This window comes from Berghia stephanieae, chromosome 1 (assembly GCF_034508935.2).
Source record: "Berghia stephanieae isolate SIO BIC M18660-M18661 chromosome 1, UCSD_Bste_1.3, whole genome shotgun sequence".
In the NCBI taxonomy this organism is placed as follows: domain Eukaryota; kingdom Metazoa; phylum Mollusca; class Gastropoda; order Nudibranchia; family Aeolidiidae; genus Berghia; species Berghia stephanieae.
The window spans coordinates 97,626,383-97,644,391 of record NC_088360.1 but is presented as its reverse complement, the minus strand read 5'-3'; the positions used below and the strand labels follow the sequence as shown (position 1 = coordinate 97,644,391).

Genomic DNA, 18,009 nt, shown 5'->3' with positions numbered 1-18,009 from the left:
CGATGTTCATCGCATCACGCCATGGTGTGCCTCTGTGTTGAATTGTTTATGTTGCCAGCGCTATTGCATGTAACCCATCGTGTCAAACTGGTGTTATGTCAGAAAATGGAAAGTGATTTCGTAAAACGATTATAAAGATATAACTTTCAGAAATATGAAAAGTTGGGTTGGTGCGTCTTATGAAACTATTTTCATTCAATTAAGTATAACAAACTTATTCCCAAGATTCAGTTTTTTGCTATAAATTCAATTTCGAGTATCTCAATCACAATGATATACTGTCTTTTGAGCCGGTCGTTCACAGATATCTATCTAGCTATATATATATATATATATATATATATATATATATATAATATATATATATATATATATATATACATACATATATATATATATATAATAATAATAATAATAATAATACACATTTATATAGCGCTCATTCTCGTGTAAAACACAAGCCCTGGGCACTTTACAATATAAATATAAATTTTAAGTGAAAAAAAATAATAAGAACAATAATAATTCATAGCCAAATCAAGGATTCATATAGAGTCAAGAAAAACAAATACAGTAAAAATGTGTCTTGAGATTCTTTTTAAAAGTAGGTAAAGACTTGCACTCCCTCAGACCACGTGGTAGTTCATTCCAAATCTTGGGGCCGAAACAAGCAAACGATCTATCACCAAATTTTGTTCTTGATCTTTTTTCCGAAATTTTCGTTTGGTCATTACATGATCTTAAAGTGTAATTTTCAAATTTACACATGACCACGTGATCTGTGAGATATGCCGGTGCTATACCAGCCAAACACTTATAAACAAGACACGCTGCTTTGTAATATGTGCGCTTTTCAATGGGCAACCAGTGGAGAGAGGCCAACAAAGGGTTGCATGATCAAATTTTTTTTTGCCAAAAACTAATCTTGCTGCACTGTTTTGCAGTAGTTGTAATTGTTTAATAGAAGCCTGAGGCAAGTTGACAAGCAGCGAGTTACAATAATCTAGTTTCGAAAAAATGAGGGAAACAACCAATGTTTTACATGTTCCATATGAGTGTTGGTTGGTACTCGTAGGTACGAAAGTGCTCGATAATGATGGTTAGAGCTAATATAAAATATAAATTGGATTACTCACTTATATGTGGCCAAAACATATGTTTCTGTGGCTTTTTTCAACTGACGACGTGGACGAAAGCCACAGAAACATATGTTTTGGCCACATCTAAGTGAGTAATCCAATTTATATTATATATATATATATATATATATATATATATATATATATATATATATATATATATATAGCAGGAATTGGGTCTTACCGGTCCCCCAGGAGCTGAGGTTATGAATAAATGAAAGATCCTGTGCTTTACAGATTGCTTAACAATTCCGTGACGGTGGATAAGGATTCTCTCATTAAAATTAACGACCTGTAGGGGTATTTCGGGAGAGAATTGTTAGGAACATTAAACCTGGTTTTACAGCCTTGCTGACGTGCTAGCTATCTCTAGGTCTTATACTGTCACCGGTTTATCAATTATTGAATTGGTCAGTGAGACTGTTGACCCACTACTGCCTCGACGAGTTTATCATGTCTTGAGAGTAAATGATGGCAATAGTCAAATGGAATAGAAGCTTTAATTCGATTAACGAAGACAGGTATTGTGGAATAACGTGTAGGTACATCGATTTACCTATTTATACTAATCCTAATGTCGGAGATCTACTATTTATTCTTATCGTATCGTTTAAGAGCTAATAGGTTCTAAAAACCTTTAAATGCGCGGTGTAAGTTTTATGCATAGATAGAATATTTATCAATAGGGAATGAGATTAGCGGAAGAGTAGCGTCCCTTGATTGGAAGTCACGAGCGGAAAAGTTATTAGAGAGAGAACGTCATGTGGTTGTGCGGCATGAGACACTTTACCGAAAGCGAGGACGAGAGAGACGCATGCGCAAAACCATTTTCACGTTCTCTCTGTAAGGTGACGTCCAATCAAGGGACGCTACTCTTCCGCTAATCTCATTCTCTATTATATAATTAGTATACAATGGCAATTAATTGATAATATTGAGAATTAAATGTCTAATACATAAATAAGTGTCATATTCGATATTCGTAGTATAATTTACTCTCTTTACATTCATTTTGCATGTCCGACTTGTACATTCGAGAGTTTCAAATAATTGTTATACAAAAGACAATAATATCCAATGTTACATTATTCGTCAAAATCAAATATAATGTTGGAAAGATGTTTATCAATGGCATTCTGAAAATTATAAATTGAATTATAATTTTTGGTCTCAAACTTTAGAGTATTCCAAATTGTCACAGTCCTTTGAATTAGATTATTTTCCCTTATAGACGAATTACATCTTTCAACAAATATAATATCTTAAACTTATCTAGTGTTTGTAACATGCGAATAATTATTTTTTTTAAATCATTAAAATCTATATTGTAAGAATCATGCACGAGTCTATATATATGAATAAGATCACCTCTTATTCTACGATATTTTAGTGAAGGCAAATTAAGATACTTTAATCTTTTTAAATAGGATATATGTCGAATGTTAGGTAAAAGTTTTATTTCTTATTTTATTTGCTGCTACTCCTTTGTACTCTAAGAAATATGCAGTATATTTCGACAATTACACAATTTTTAAAAATTGAATTGAATTGAATTGAATGAAACACTCAAGGAGAATAAGAGATAATTCCCTCGTCTCTCATTCGTCTTTAAGGTTTCATTCATCGTGTTTTGTTGACATCAACATCCACGTCCAAAAAACATTCACACAATCAATTTTCTTTAATCAAATTCTAAATAAAATAAATAAAAGCTCAAGTTTGTTTTTTTGGGGGGACTTTTTTTTTTTGGTTCTTCTTTTTTTTTTTTTTTTTTTTTGTTTCTTGTTTTATTTTGTTTGTTTTCTTTTTGTTTTGGGTTGTTTTTGTTTTTGTTTTTGTTTTTGTTTTTGTTTTTTGTTTTTTTTTTTTTGTTGTTGTTTTTTTTTAAAGCAGTGAAATGTGCATCATGTCTTAAGATTAGTAAGAGGTCCTTAAGAGCCATCAGGCCCATGGATCAGAAATTTATCTAGGTTTCAATATCGTGAAAGAAGTCAATAGTAATGGGCTAAGAAGCTCACAACATTGCCATCCGGAAGTATAATGGACCAACACACAAAACTGTGTGTATCCATGAACGTTAATAGTCGGGTTAATACAGTTCAGTGAGCATTACTCATAAACGCGGATGGCAAAAAACACTAACAAAGACCTGAGTGACGTCATCTTCGAACTATCTATATATTAATTACATTCTATGTGCTCGAGGTCATTGGTCACATTGGAATATGTGCTCAAAGTGACCCACATAGTGAAAAGTTTTCACAGTTTTTGAGATATCTAACATCACGATTGGTCATTTTGTTCAGCTTGACACATGGGTCTGCTTACAACTTTCATAAACAAAGCAGCGTCGTGTTTACATTTCTGAAGAAATATCCAATCGTTGGACAGCAACAATTCATGTGATTGATTACTTGGTTGGACGAAAACATAAATATAGATAACTCCCCTTGATTCCTTATCTTTGGATAGGATTGTTGTCTATTGCAATGTACTTTCCTCCGGATCTAACCGTAGCCATCGTTCACTTATAGCCTGACACTGGCCGTAGCCATCGTAAACTTATAGCCTGACACTGAGCAAAAAAAAACGACGTCAAAATGCCAGTCATTTACTACAAAAGAAAACAAATCGAAAAGAAAACAAATCGTGAGTTGTATTCAATAGTTCAACCAACGGGGACCGCTTATTTCCATGAGCACTACTAACGACAACTCACTAGACGGTGCAAAAACCAAATAATGACGTCAAAATGCCAGTCTTTTAGGGTTTCAGTGTCAGGCTATAACTTAACGATGGCTACGATCTAACCGTGGCCATCGTTAACTTAAAAATGACATCAACATATATTGGTCTTAGTGTCAGGCTGTTTGTTTATCGATGGCTACGGTCTAACACCAGCGACATCTATAGAAGTCCTAGTCTAACACGCTTAGCTATGAAATCACTAAATCAGAAAAAAAATCTCCTCTCCATCCGAGATCGATCCCGTCCCTTTGCGTGTGAAGCGAGTGCTCTACCAACTGAGCTATCGGGACCCCGCAAGTTTTTAGAACTTGAGCTTTTATTTTGCTCAATATCCACCAAAATGTTATTATTATTATTATTATTATTATTATTATTATTAGTAGTAGTAGTAGTAGTAGTAGTAGTAGTAGTAGTAGTAGTAGTTGTAGTAGTAGTAGTAGTAGTAGTAGTAGTAGTAGTAGTAGTAGTAGTAGTAGTATCATTATTATTATTATTGTTATTATTGTTATTATTATTATTATTATTATTATTATGATTATTATTATGATTATTATTATGATTATTATTATTATTAGTAGTAGTAGTAGTAGTAGTAGTAGTAGTAGTAGTAGTAGTAGTAGTAGTAGTAGTAGTAGTAGTAGTAGAGCAGTCAGGGCTTCTTGCCGAAGGAAAAAACAAGTGAATTCGACATTAGGGCTCGAACCCGATTCTCTCTTATCCATATAACCACCTTAATCCGTTAAACCATCTTATTTATTTTATCTTCATTCAATTTCAAAGCATGTTAAAATTTCCCAGAAAACAGGTTTTCGTGCTAAGTGACACATTCTAAGTAGAGGCACAACTCTTTATAAACTCATGAAGTGTGAGTAAGTAAATAACCATTATCATTCGATCATCGTAAAGTTACAGCTTAATCCGTTAAACCACCTTATTTATTTTATCTTCTTTCATTTTCAAAGCATGTTAAAATTTCCCAGAAGGCAGGTTTTCTTGCTAAGTGACACATTCTAAGTAGAGGCACAACTCTTTATAAACTCATGAAGTGTGAGTAAGTAAATAACCATTATCATTCGATCATCGTAAAGTTACAGCTTAATCCGTTAAACCACCTTATTTATTTTATCTTCTTTCATTTTCAAAGCATGTTAAAATTTCCCAGAAGGCAGGTTTTCTTGCTAAGTGACACATTCTAAGTAGAGGCACAATCTTTTATAAACTCATGAAGTGTAAGTAAATAACCATTATCATTCGTTTGGGGAAAACCAGATTTTAATATAATATTATAATAGCCGAAATAATATGAGAGACATGTACATATATTATACAGGTCCGACATTCGAACCCAATTATGGGCCTATATTTGAGCTTTATATATAGCCCTGGTCAACAGCAACATTTAACATGTAGGAGGGGACATGCCGCCTGTTAGGCGATATTACAATTTTTCGGACAAAGACAACGCTTTTACGGCCAGGTATCATATACACCTGAGTACGGTGAGAGAAAGTGAGTAAAGAGCCTTTTCCAAGGACTCAACTATGCGCCGAGCGCGAGGCTCGAACCCAGGACCTTCCGATCCGAAAGCGAGTGTCATACCACTAGACCACATAGCCGCACATTTTTGTAATGAACTATCTATACTTTGCGTCATTATTTGGGATTTCCATTGTTTAAATGAGCCCATAATGAATTGAGTTATCAGATCTGCAAATGACTGCATGTCGATTAAGAGGCATTCCTATCTTCCTTTGTAAAAAAAAAAAAAAAAAAAAAAAGGAGTTTATGAAACATTTTAAATCGAGGCAGACTGATATTTAGAGTGATTTCTATTCTTGTATTTTTCTCTGCTTTGTTTGGTACTGTTCCAGGCACACATTTTCAGATTGATAACGAGTACAGTTAATTATTATAGGCGGCTATGCGGCCTAGTCGTATGACACTCTCTTTCAGATCGGAAGGTCCTGGGTTCTAGCCTCGCTCGGTGAATAGTTACGTCCTTGGAGAAGGCTGTTTACTCGCATTCTCTCACCGTACTCAGGGGTAAAATGAGTTCCTGGCCGTTAACAGCGTTGACTCCGTCCGAAAAAAAAATTGTAATATCGCCTAACAGGCGTCAGTCATGTCCCGTCCTACGTGTTAAATGTTGCTGTTGGCCAGGGACCCCGTAAAAAGCGCTTTGAGAACGTTTAGTGGAAATTGCGCTATATAAAAAAAAAGCTCAAAGCTCAAAATTTAATTATTTTCCTCTTATATTTCTTTCAGAGCAACCAAGATTCTGACAAGTTTTATGTGATAAACTGGCAAAAAAGATCGGAATATTTCTTACCCCTGACGAATCGAACAAATGTAGACTTATCAATGAGAATATATGATTAGCATTGAGATAATAGTGACGTCACCGGATGTTGTTAAAGTAATTAAATCCTTGACAATGTGAAAAACTTCGTTCATAATACAATAATTCTCTAATTAATCTTTAAGTTTTTGTTAAGTTGAAAAATAACAGCGGAACTGAACAGGGTTTTTAAAAGACGTAAGAAATACTGCAAATAACCTTCGAATCGGAGATATATATACAACCTTATATATTCTTGCAAAGCAGTTAGGTAGATCATTAGTTTGATTTTACATAAACAAAAAGCACATAATGGAGGGGTTCAGAAAATTGATGTCAAAGGCTGGTTCCGTGTCGGACAAGAAAAGCGAAAGTAGTGTAGACAATTCTACCGGAAAGGCCAAACTAGGTCGCTTCCGGCTCAAGATGCCCATGCTGTCCAATCTAGGTGGTTCCAGACTCTTGCAGAGTAGACAGGAGACCGTGACGTATGAAAATACGTATAAAACGGAACCGGAAAATGACAAGAAATTCTCTTCGAAAAGAGCGGAAGGGGTAAGAACATTTTGTCACTTATTTGATGCTATTTGTTTGTTGTTGTCTTTTCAAGTTTTATTGTTGGTATGGTAAGCAATACTTAACTTTTAGGGCAAAGACATGACGCCTGTTAACTCTTTCCTTACCGGACATTTTCAGTATTTTCCCAAAAATGGCAGGCTTACCCAGCAGAAAAATTGATTTTTTAAACTCAAACAAGCTCTGTACAAAACAAGTTTATGTTCTAATTAACCCTATTTTCATACTAAAATAGAAAGTCCTATTTCCTGATTTGGGGTCCATTTGACCCCCCTGACTTGCAAAAAGAAAAATACTAGAAAGTCCTATTTTCTTATTTGGGGGCCATTTGACCCCCATGATTTTACTATGGAAAATTCAGTTAAAATAATATTTTCTCATTAAATGTATGGGATTAAAACATGTTGTTGTTTTTGTTGTGACATCGTGCATCTATTTATTTAGTGACATAGTCGTGTCAATACGATCCACAACTTACTGGTAGATGGCATCTACAATAATTGACTAAGTTAATTTTGTTTCCTATTTGCTGTCCAATATGATGAGCGCCAGTTTCAGTTACCTACTTTTTCATCAACTCTAATCAAGAAACATCCAAGTAAGTACTAACTGAAGATGAGTCTTATACTTATCCTGTGTAATAAAAATGAATTGATAGTAGATCTATCATTAATTTTCTGATTGTAGTACTAGCAAGAATGAATCGCCAAATATGAAATGATGAAACAATACTGGATAAATGAAAGTGTTAATATTCAATTTAATGTTTCTTACAATACTTGCCTTACTTTCGTGTCTTGCTTATCTTTTCTTATTGTGTGTACCCTACCTTAACATAACATATAACATATGGTGTAGGGAGACATAGGATAAAATCCTTTGAATACCCTTAATATTAAATTGATTGAAAGATTACAATAATGATACACGTGGTAAAGATAGTATAACAACTTAAATGCACTCATGTATGTGTGATGTACAAACATATATCTTTAACCTTGACATGCAAAGCACACACACACACACACATACACTCATACATCCAAACATATAGAAGATGGACATAATAAGGTAACAATGCATGATATTTGCATACAAGATTGAAAGGCATGTCAACAGCAGTGCAAACAAGTATCATTCGTCATATATAAATCCTTCCCACATATTTGTTTGTAACTTCTTATATGAAAAGTGATTTATTTTCTAGTACCGTTTTTCAATATCTAGGTGAACTAAATTGATAGCTTGAATGACTACGTTATATCTCAGCCATAGTGTCATGAATTTGCTAACTAAATGGTTTGTATGTTGTTGTTTTTTTTAAATCAGCCATCCGTTGTGTGGTCTAGATTATGCTACAGTGGGCCTAATAAAAATTATTATTATTATTATTATTATTATTATTATTATTATTATTATTATTATTATTATTATTATTATTATTATTATTATTATTATTATTATTATTATTATTATTATTATTATTATTATTATTATTGAAAATTGTGAAATGAAATGAAAGAAAGAGCTTCCTTTGTTGAAATCTTTAGTATTTTTCTCTCTAGGCTAGGGCTATTGGTCAGTACTGACTAATATGTGCCAGCGCCTGAGTACTAAATAAGAGGTACCACCGGCAATTGATCAGTACTGTCGAACACAGTGCTGACAAAGACCTTTTCGAACTTATTCGTCACTACTGGATTATTTCATTAGTAATAAAATTATATAAAAAATCCCAGGCCAACTTATCCCATGACTGTTTGTTACACTTAGACAAATTTGATTTAAGTTTAACGTGTGGGGCAACGGAATGACTCTCGTTGTTTTATGCCGCCATAAGATTCTTGTTATTTTATGTTGTCCATTCTATTTATGTATTAGTTTGTTTTTTTTTTTTTTTGTTATGTTTTTTTTTAAATAGTTTTTCGTTTCTTTTGTTTTGTTTGTTTTTGTTCGCTCATTCAGCCCACGCCAGCTTGTTGCTGGTTTCAGTTCTAAATTCATAATCACAACCTTGACGACCCAAGAAAGAGCAGATTTATTATTTTATGACATTATTGTCAATTACTCTAATACTGGTATAGGCATGTCTCGAAAATTTCCCACAATCGTCTATTTGGAATGAATAGAATTATTATAAAAGGATCCGTGAGGAGTGTAGAGTTTGAACCTTTACATAAGAGATGGGGAACACAAAGACAATCGTTCAAGCGTAAAAAAAACATAATGTTTGAAAGTCATGAAAATTTGTTACTTATTTCCTCTAAACGGTGTCATGTCTGGCTGATTGAAAATGTTCAAAATTGATTTTATGCACAAAATCTATTAAACTTGAGTTTTTGTGTTTTATTAAAGAGAATGATCAAAATTTGTTAAACTGACAAAATCTATAATTTCACACGTAATGACCAATCGTTTTACTGTTAAATCCATTTTGCTATTTGGTTAATTCAGATATAACACCGTTTGGAAGTTATAGGTGACATATGTTGTGAAAAGACTTCCCAGAATATCGATGGTTGCGGTTTGGATACGATAATATCTCGTATAGTTTGGAGGGCAGAACAACTTGGATACAAAATCGTTTGGGAATGTTATGAATTGGGTTCCGCGAATATAGATTGTTATGGTTTGGAGACGACATAATAATAACGATAATAATATGACACAGTTTCGAGGGCATGGCGACTTCCACATCTCTCAAACATCCTGGTTTATACACGTCTTCATTTATCATTGACCAGTACCACAGATTTTCGACAAACGGGAGCGACAGACAAGCTTTTAGTTTACTATATTTTGGGCAATTGACGTTAGGATTGAATTAATTGACTTTGTCTTGGAAACTAGATTGTTGTAACTAAGACCAGAGATTTTGATCTGGATAAATTAGAATCAAAGCATTGGTAAGACGAGATAATCTGTTTGTTATGAGTTACAGTTCTTGAATCAAGTTCTAAAAGTCATACCGTATGATGGGGGTCAATAAGCCGGGGTTGATCCTAGATTCTATGACGTGAGATGAACTAGTAACAATCATTATTCTTAAAGTTTACGCACTGTCTAAGACACAAGTTGAGATAAAAGCCACTTAATGCAAGACAATAAACGTTCAAGGTTACTCATAGTTTTGTGTGTTGGTCCGTTATATTTCCGGATAGCAATGTTGTGAGCTTCTTAGCCAATCACACAGCATCTATTCCCGTCCCCAACATTTGCTCTCTTCATCATCACCACAACTACATCATCATTAGAGGAAACACAGGTGTGATATCAAAAAAACGGGTTCCGATCTCAATGGAAGTGTAAAACCACTCTTCCGGAGGACTGGATACCATGTGTAATTCATCTTCTGGTTTCAGATTGATGGGATCTTATTTTCTAGTCTAAATAAATGCTGGTCGTCTTCTGTACTTCTCATTACTGCCTCCACCACCAATATATATTTCAACCACATATTATCACTACCATGCGATAGGCGGATATTCGTTTAGCACAGGGACCAACTCCCCCTTTCCTTCCATTTCCAGTGCATCCTAAAATCTTGACAGAAAGTGTTCCCATAGGCCAGTTTTAAATCTTTCGCGCCAGAAAAACAATTGACAAGAGATGATAGATGTTCAATGGATTTTAACATGAGAGAACTAACAAGTTGAGAGCAGAGATTAAAAAGGACAATAAAGGGGATAGAATAAACAACAAGATTGACCCCCCCCCCCCCCTCTCCCACCCTATAATACGAATGACAACCATAGATAAACTTCAAGTCCTTAGCCAAAGACTTCGAGGAATCGCGGGTCAAATGTGCATAGGTCTCATACTCGTCCCTGGCATGGGAAAACCACCAACAAGTGCCAGCGCTCGACCAATAATACTCCGTTTTTTCTATAAAGTCATGGGGGCCAAATGACCTCCAAATCAGGAAATAGTACTTTCTGTATTTTTCTCTTTGAAAGTCATGGGGGCCATTTGGCCCCCAGATCGGAAAATCTCAAATTCCAGGTGAGCATGCTCAGTGTGAGTAAACTATGCACGACACAAGCATGAAATTTGGCATGGTCATGGACCTCGTGATTTTAGGAAAAGTCACCAAATTTCAGGTCTCTGCGTCAAAAATTGACTGTTTTATGAATAAAAAACACCCCCCTGGGGTCTTTTTGGCCCCCAAGTATGAAAATAGGGTTAAACAAAGATCATTCTTCAAAGTTTGTGATGTACACAATTAATCTGAATAAGAAAAATGTATATTATGTCGCAACAAATGTGACGATTTTGCTGCAGGTGGTAAGGAGGGGGTTAAGCGATAACACAATTTTTATACAGACAGAGACAATGCTGTTAACGGCCTGTTACTCACACCCGAGTACGGTAAGAGAATGTGAATAAAGAGCCTTTTCTAAAGACTCGGCTTTGGGCTGCTCAGAGTAAATGTCATACCACAAGATCACAAAAGTTTCAAAGTTTATTTAATCTTAGGCTTTCGCCGATAATTCATACAATTTGATGACAACATAGACTACATGAAAGTGAGAGAGAAAAAGGTAAAAGGAACCAAAAAATAAAATGATACCATTAATAACCACAAAATTACAACAACTGTAATAACACCAGTACTTACAATAATAATAATAATAATAATAATAATAATAAAATAATAATAATAATAATAATAATAATAATAATAATAATAATAATAATGATGATGATGATGATGATGATGATGATGATGATGATGATGATGATATAAATAATAATAATAATAATAGTAATAATAATAATAATGATAATAATAATAATAATAATAATAATAATAATAATAATAATAATAATAATAATAATAATAATAATAATAAATAATAATAATAATAATAATAATAATAATAATAATAATAATATAATAACAATAATAATAATAATAATAATAATAATAATAATAATAATAATAATAATAATAGTATTAATAGCACAAAGCCGGACATGTGACTTGGCCTATGTTTTACCGCAAGATCTCCTAATAGTCGTCAAGGTCTAAAGTACCTGGATATGTCTTAGACGATTAGTTACGGATCATTTGGCTATACGTGTGCCCCGATACTTCAACTGGTCAAGTACTCGGGGGCCAGTATCGATCCTACTGTGTGCAGTCGATATTTTATGACTCCCTTTACTCCCCCCCCCCCCCCCCCCCCCCCAAAAAAAAAAAAAAAAAAAAAAAAAAAAAAGACAAAAACTGGTGGTTGGTTAGCTAGGTCTGTCAAGTCATTTGTGACAGACTAGCGTCATATCCAAAAAAGTATCAAGCAACTGCACTTTTCCACGAATAAGCGTTCTATCCAAAAGGCGGCAAACAATCGGTGATCTTTTCCGTGTATCGCTATAGGAATCTAGTTAAACCCGGCTCCTTGCGTGGGCCTTATGGCTATCAATGACTACTTTTATTTTTCTATTGATCCCGAAGGAACATTCATGGCATCTCATGTTGTACTAGATAGAATGTTTCTGTGTTTGTAACTGACCTGTGATCGACCGACTAAACAACGGCTGGACCATTAGCATCTCCTAAAACTAAACTTAAGTATTTTGGTGATAGGTCTCTTATGAAATTCGGACCCACGATTTCGAATGATCTCCCTCAATCTGTGAGATTCTCGAGCTCAATAGACATTTTCAAAGAAGCCCTGAAAACATATCTTTTCAGGAAATATTTACTTAACTGAATTTTAAATGTATTGTATGTGATATTTCTATTGATGATGTATTGATGGTCTTTTATGCTCTTAATTCTTTTGATACTTTGGTCGAATTGTATTTTTTAAGCGCGTTGAGGTTTCGACGAAAGGCGCTATATAAATATGCTTATTATTATTATTATTATTTAAATCGAAATATTTTTGGAGAATGAAGGGATCACCTTTCTTGTTGGCCCAAAAAAAAAAATATACAAAGTAGTCTGAGGTCAACTGGACAAAATCACTATAAATCACGGCACCTTGTATAATTACACGAGCATAAAATGGCACAACGATCCAATTGCTTTCTGTCTTTGTCTTGGAATTAGATTACTTAAGTCTTGTCCTGATCCTGACCGGAGTTCTTAGCTGGGAGGGAAACAGTCGAATGCATAGTTATAGTTATAGTTTTGGGAGATGATTTTTTCCCCATGTAAATCATCTCTCTGTTATGTACTATTATTTTTTTTTTAATCTTTTACGTGTGATTTGTAAACATTTGAGTGTATTCTTCTTTGTGGGATCTTGTGCTGGTGTCTGGGCGAGACTTTTAGGTCATCTCAAACTAAGTAAACTGATAGTGTGCTCTTGGAATCTACAAAATCGATTCCCTATTTGAACTAATTCCCCTTTGTCTTGGGTACTTTAATTGTAATTCTATAACTTTTTGTTATCCCATTTTCTTCCGTTTTACTGGCACTGATATGACCTCCATGTGTTGCAAGCGTCGTAAAACCCTTAAAAACAACAAACAAAACAAACTTTAAGGTGATTTAGACTAAGAACACTCGTAGTGTGCTCTTGGAATCTACTTATGTTCCTTATTTGAACCAGTCTCTTCCGCCTTGCCTTTTCTCAAGTGCTTTTAATCATAATATAGACATTTTAGAAATTATTATCCTCATCTTCTTGCTTTTTTGCTGGAGCTTAAAAACCTTAAAACAAATAAACGAATACAGGACCTTCACAGTTAGCGTCTCTCTCTCTCTCTCTCTCTCTCTCTCTCTCTCTCTCTCTCTCTCGCTCTCTCTCTCTCTCTCTCTCTCTCTCTCTCCTTCTTTCTTCTTTTCTCTCTATCTTTCTATCTATCTATTTATATCTATATACATATCTGTTTATCCCTAAATCTTTCTATTTCTAAATACTTTTCTATCTATCATATCTATCTATCCGCTCTCTCTCTCTCTCTTTCTCTCTCTCTCTCTCTCTCACACACACACACACACACACACACAACACACACACACATACTTTTTCTTTTTTTCTTTTGATTGAGAATATGTACTATAATAGAGGAGATCAAATTACCGTACCTCCCTTTGTCTAGGACACCCCTAAAATCCTAGATCCTCCTCAGAGGTGGTCAAAAATAGAAGGATTTACATTTTTTTATGACCCCAGCCAGTTTTATTTTCACGAGGAATCAGCTTGGTCGATAAAAGTGTTGAGGTGTAAACATATTTAGTGCACCAGGGCCCTTGGACGGGATTAGGTGACCGGGATTCTACTGTCAGCAGCGGACGGCTAAAGACTGTCCATAATTATTTCGTAGGGGACTCTCTCTCTCTCTCTCTCTCTCTCTCTCTCTCTCTCTCTCTCTCTCTCTCTCTCACTCTTCTCTCTCTCTCTCTCTCTCCTCTCTCTCTCTCCTCTCTCTCTCTCTCCTCTCCTCTCTCTCTCTTCTCTCTCTCTCTCTCTCTCTCTCCCTCTCTCTCTCCTCTCTCTCTCTCTCTCTCTCTCTCTCTCTCTCTCTCTCTCTCTCTCTCTCTCTCTCTCTCTCTCTCTCTCTCTCTCTCTCTCTCTCTCTCTCTCTCCGCAGGTCTTATGTAACTGCTGTCTCCAATTGTTCGAGTGTAGCTCAACAGTACGATGTTTCTCCTGGTCTCCAAAGTCAAGCAATGTTAAGCGTGGTTAATGAATGGCACTGATCGTGGAAAATCTCGATCCCAAAGTTGCGTCTTTGGGTAAAGATATGAACAAGTGTGAATGAAGCGGAGCCAGGCAAAGCAAGAATGAAATTTACAAGAAAAAAAACCCATCCAATTCGTCCTTCAAATATCGCTTATATACTTATTTGTAGGTCTGATAATCCAATTACTTATGGGCTCATTGTTGTAATGGACATCTAAAAACAAAAATGACGCAAAATATTGTCCATTACAACTATGTTAAACTAGGCCCATAAGTGGGTTCAGATGTCAGACCTGCATATATGTACACGTTGGTGCAACCCCTTAACATGTTAACACCTGTCTAGGTTTAATATCGGTAAAACGATAATTGACGGTATTGTAACATTGCTTTTATTACCTCCCTTGGTGGGTGAAATTATTGATTATGTTTTGAGTATAGCGACATCCGTGATTTTTAACAAAAAATAGGGGACAGCGGGGCTAAGCGGTACATTCTTTGCTTCGCACCCGAAAGGTACAGGGTTCGATCACCAGACGCTGCGCTGCATGGCCTCGCCCTAGCTCAAATTGCGGCGTTGCACTGTGGATGACGCCTGGGTTAATCCAGTCTTCCCTTGAAATCGGCCATAGAAACAAATTTCCCCCGGGGAATGAATAAAGGGAATTTTATTTTATTTTATTTACTTATTATCAACGTTTAACATTTTCTTTATCAATAATGGAGTTACCTAAACCGATAGGCCCCGTAAAGCCATAATAATATAATGTGTGGCGATTGTCTCGATTTTGTGTGGTCATAGTAAAGTAGGGGGAATTAGGCTAAAACCGTTCAAATTAGGAGTTGAAAGCATGAAAATTTGCATACAGGTTACCAAGACCCATTAAAAACCCATCTGCATAAAAACCACTCTGGCATTCAATCGTAAAGTTTCGGTTTAAGGCCTTAAATTTTCCCTACTACAGCTATATTAAACAAGGGAAATAACTGCGTAAATATATATATTTTCTTCATATTCATTGTATTAGGGGAAAATGGGCTAAAACCGTGCACATTGGGATTGAAAGCATGAAAATTGGCATACATGTAGCTAAGACCCATATAAATGACACCTGCTATAGAACCACTCCCGCAATTTATTATAACAGTGCGTTTTTAGCACTTTTATTTTTCCCTATATATCATTACTTATCAGTGGCTCAGCGGTGAGTCGTCTCGTCTTGTCATAAAGTCAAGCAATACAGAACGTGATCAGTAGCCAGATCAGATCGGTGATAATGATCGTGTACATTTCTGGTCATGATGTTTTGCCCGTAGGAAAGGCAGTTTAGACACTTTACCTCACTTGAATCAGGTGTGAATAAGTTCCACGATACAGCCAGTGGCATATTATGGTTCCATATAGCCTGCTGGGGGAAAATAAATGAAATATCGTGAAGCGCATTGGGCATGGTTAATCCGTGGAAACGCGCTATATAAATGTTCTCATCGCTTTATATAGAACAGTATACTGTGGGGATGAACCTAACGCTTAAACTTGAGCTTTTATATAGCGCAATATCAACTAAACGTGCTCAAAGCGCTTTACCGGGGTCTCTGACCAACAGCAACACGTCACATGTAGAACGAGACATGACGCCTGTTAGGCGATATTACCTTTTTCCGACATGGACAACACTGGAGATCGAACCTCAGACCTTCTGATGACCAGTCAGACGTGCTATGCTACTAAACCATTACAATGTAATCAAGAATGTCGGATTTCGATCTCCAGTCGAGGTCGACTGATTTTTTTGATTTTTTTTTTTCCTTGAATTTTTCTTTCTCGCTTTGTCTGGCACCTTTCATACACACTTGTTAAGATCTTTATCTTACACCGGTGCCTGCTCCCTAGTTTCTTAAAGACCGTAAACTTTGTCATTCTGGTAACTTTGACTCTTGAAGCATCTCGTTCATTCGGGCTGGAATACTTGATTGACGCATTGGGTCACATTTGTGGCGCATCGCCTCAACACGGTATTATGTCGGGATGACTAGGTGGCTGAAAATTTAATTGATAGCGAAAGAAGTCGGTCTTGGGTTGCATTTGTATGTTGAATTGAGGAGAATGTAAATAGAATGAGGGTCCCGATAGCTCAGTTGGTAGAGCACTCGCTTCACACGCAAAGGGACCAAGATCAATCCCAGTGTGCAGTCGAGATTTTTTCTGACCACCCATCAGTGAATGGGTAGCTGAGTCTGTTAGATCTGGCGATCGGATGTGGCGTCCTATCAAAAAGGTGACAAGTGGCAAGCAATTCCCATCGTCCCTTAACTCCATAGATAACACGGTAGTCTAGGCTTAACTCTGAACGTCCACTCAATGGACTGCTAAAAGTTAGTTGTTTATTCTTCCATGAAATAAAAAACGACTAGATATATTAATTTAGTCTGACATGTTTTCAATACAGATTATTCACTCCCTGTATATTTAATATATGTATGTACCTACACGGGTAGATTTATTTCTTCTCGTCCTTTTCTGGCTTCAGGTGATTGAGAGCGTCTTCCAGCACTACCTTCAAGGCAAGACCTATGACCCTAAAGTGTTTCCACGCCTCATAAAGACTTTGAGTGAGCTCATCCGTGACAGAGTGAAAATGCAAGGGCTTGAAAGGTAAACTTGTTGAATTGGGCATTGCATGCTCTTGCGAATATCTGTTATCTATATATCATTTGTTAGAAAATCATTTTAAGAAGAGAGAAAAAAGATAATTATAATGAAAATTTTAATGATGATGATGATAAATAATAATAATAATAATAATAATAATAATAATAATAATAATAATAATAATAATAATAATAATAATAATAATAATATGATGATGATGATGATGATGATGATGATGATGAATGATGATGATGATAATAATAATTAGTATAATAGTAGTAATAATAATAATAATAATAATAATAATAATAATAATAATAATAATAATGATGATGATGATGATGATGATGATGATGATGATGATGATGATGATGATATAATGATAATGATTACGACGACGATGATGATGATGATGATGAAGATGATAATAATGATAATAATAATAATAATAATAATAATAATAATAATATAATAATAATAATAATAATAATAATAATAATATAATAATAATAATAATAATAATAATAATAATAATAATATAATAATAATAATATAATAATAATTATAATAATAATAATAATAATAATAATAATATAATAGTATAATAGTAATAATAATAATAATAATTAGATGATGATGATGATGATGATGATGATGATGATGATGATAATGATGACGACGACGATGATGATGATGATGATGATGATGATGAAGATATAATATAATAATAATAATAATAATAATAATAATAATAATAATATAATAATAATAATAATAATAATAATAAATATAAGATGATGATGTATGATGATGATGATGATGATATAATAATAATAGTAATAACAATAACAATTATGATAATAATAGTAATAATAATAATAATAATAATAAATAATAATAATAATAATAATAATA

At 34.5% G+C, this 18,009-nt stretch overlaps 1 protein-coding gene across 4 annotated transcripts in view; it reads left to right on the top strand.

Annotated features, from left to right (window-relative positions):
- The window catches only part of LOC144962496 (dynein light chain Tctex-type 5-like), a 40,955-nt gene that overhangs the window by 15,613 nt on the left and 7,333 nt on the right, over positions 1-18,009 (top strand). For all 4 annotated transcript variants that reach the window (XM_078895489.1, XM_078895491.1, XM_078895490.1 and 1 more), the window contains exons 2-3: positions 6,153-6,780; positions 16,973-17,097. In XM_078895489.1, coding sequence (XP_078751615.1) covers positions 6,538-6,780; positions 16,973-17,097 — 368 coding nt within the window. In that variant the 5' untranslated portion in view covers positions 6,153-6,537. The remainder of the gene's footprint in view (positions 1-6,152; positions 6,781-16,972; positions 17,098-18,009) is intronic.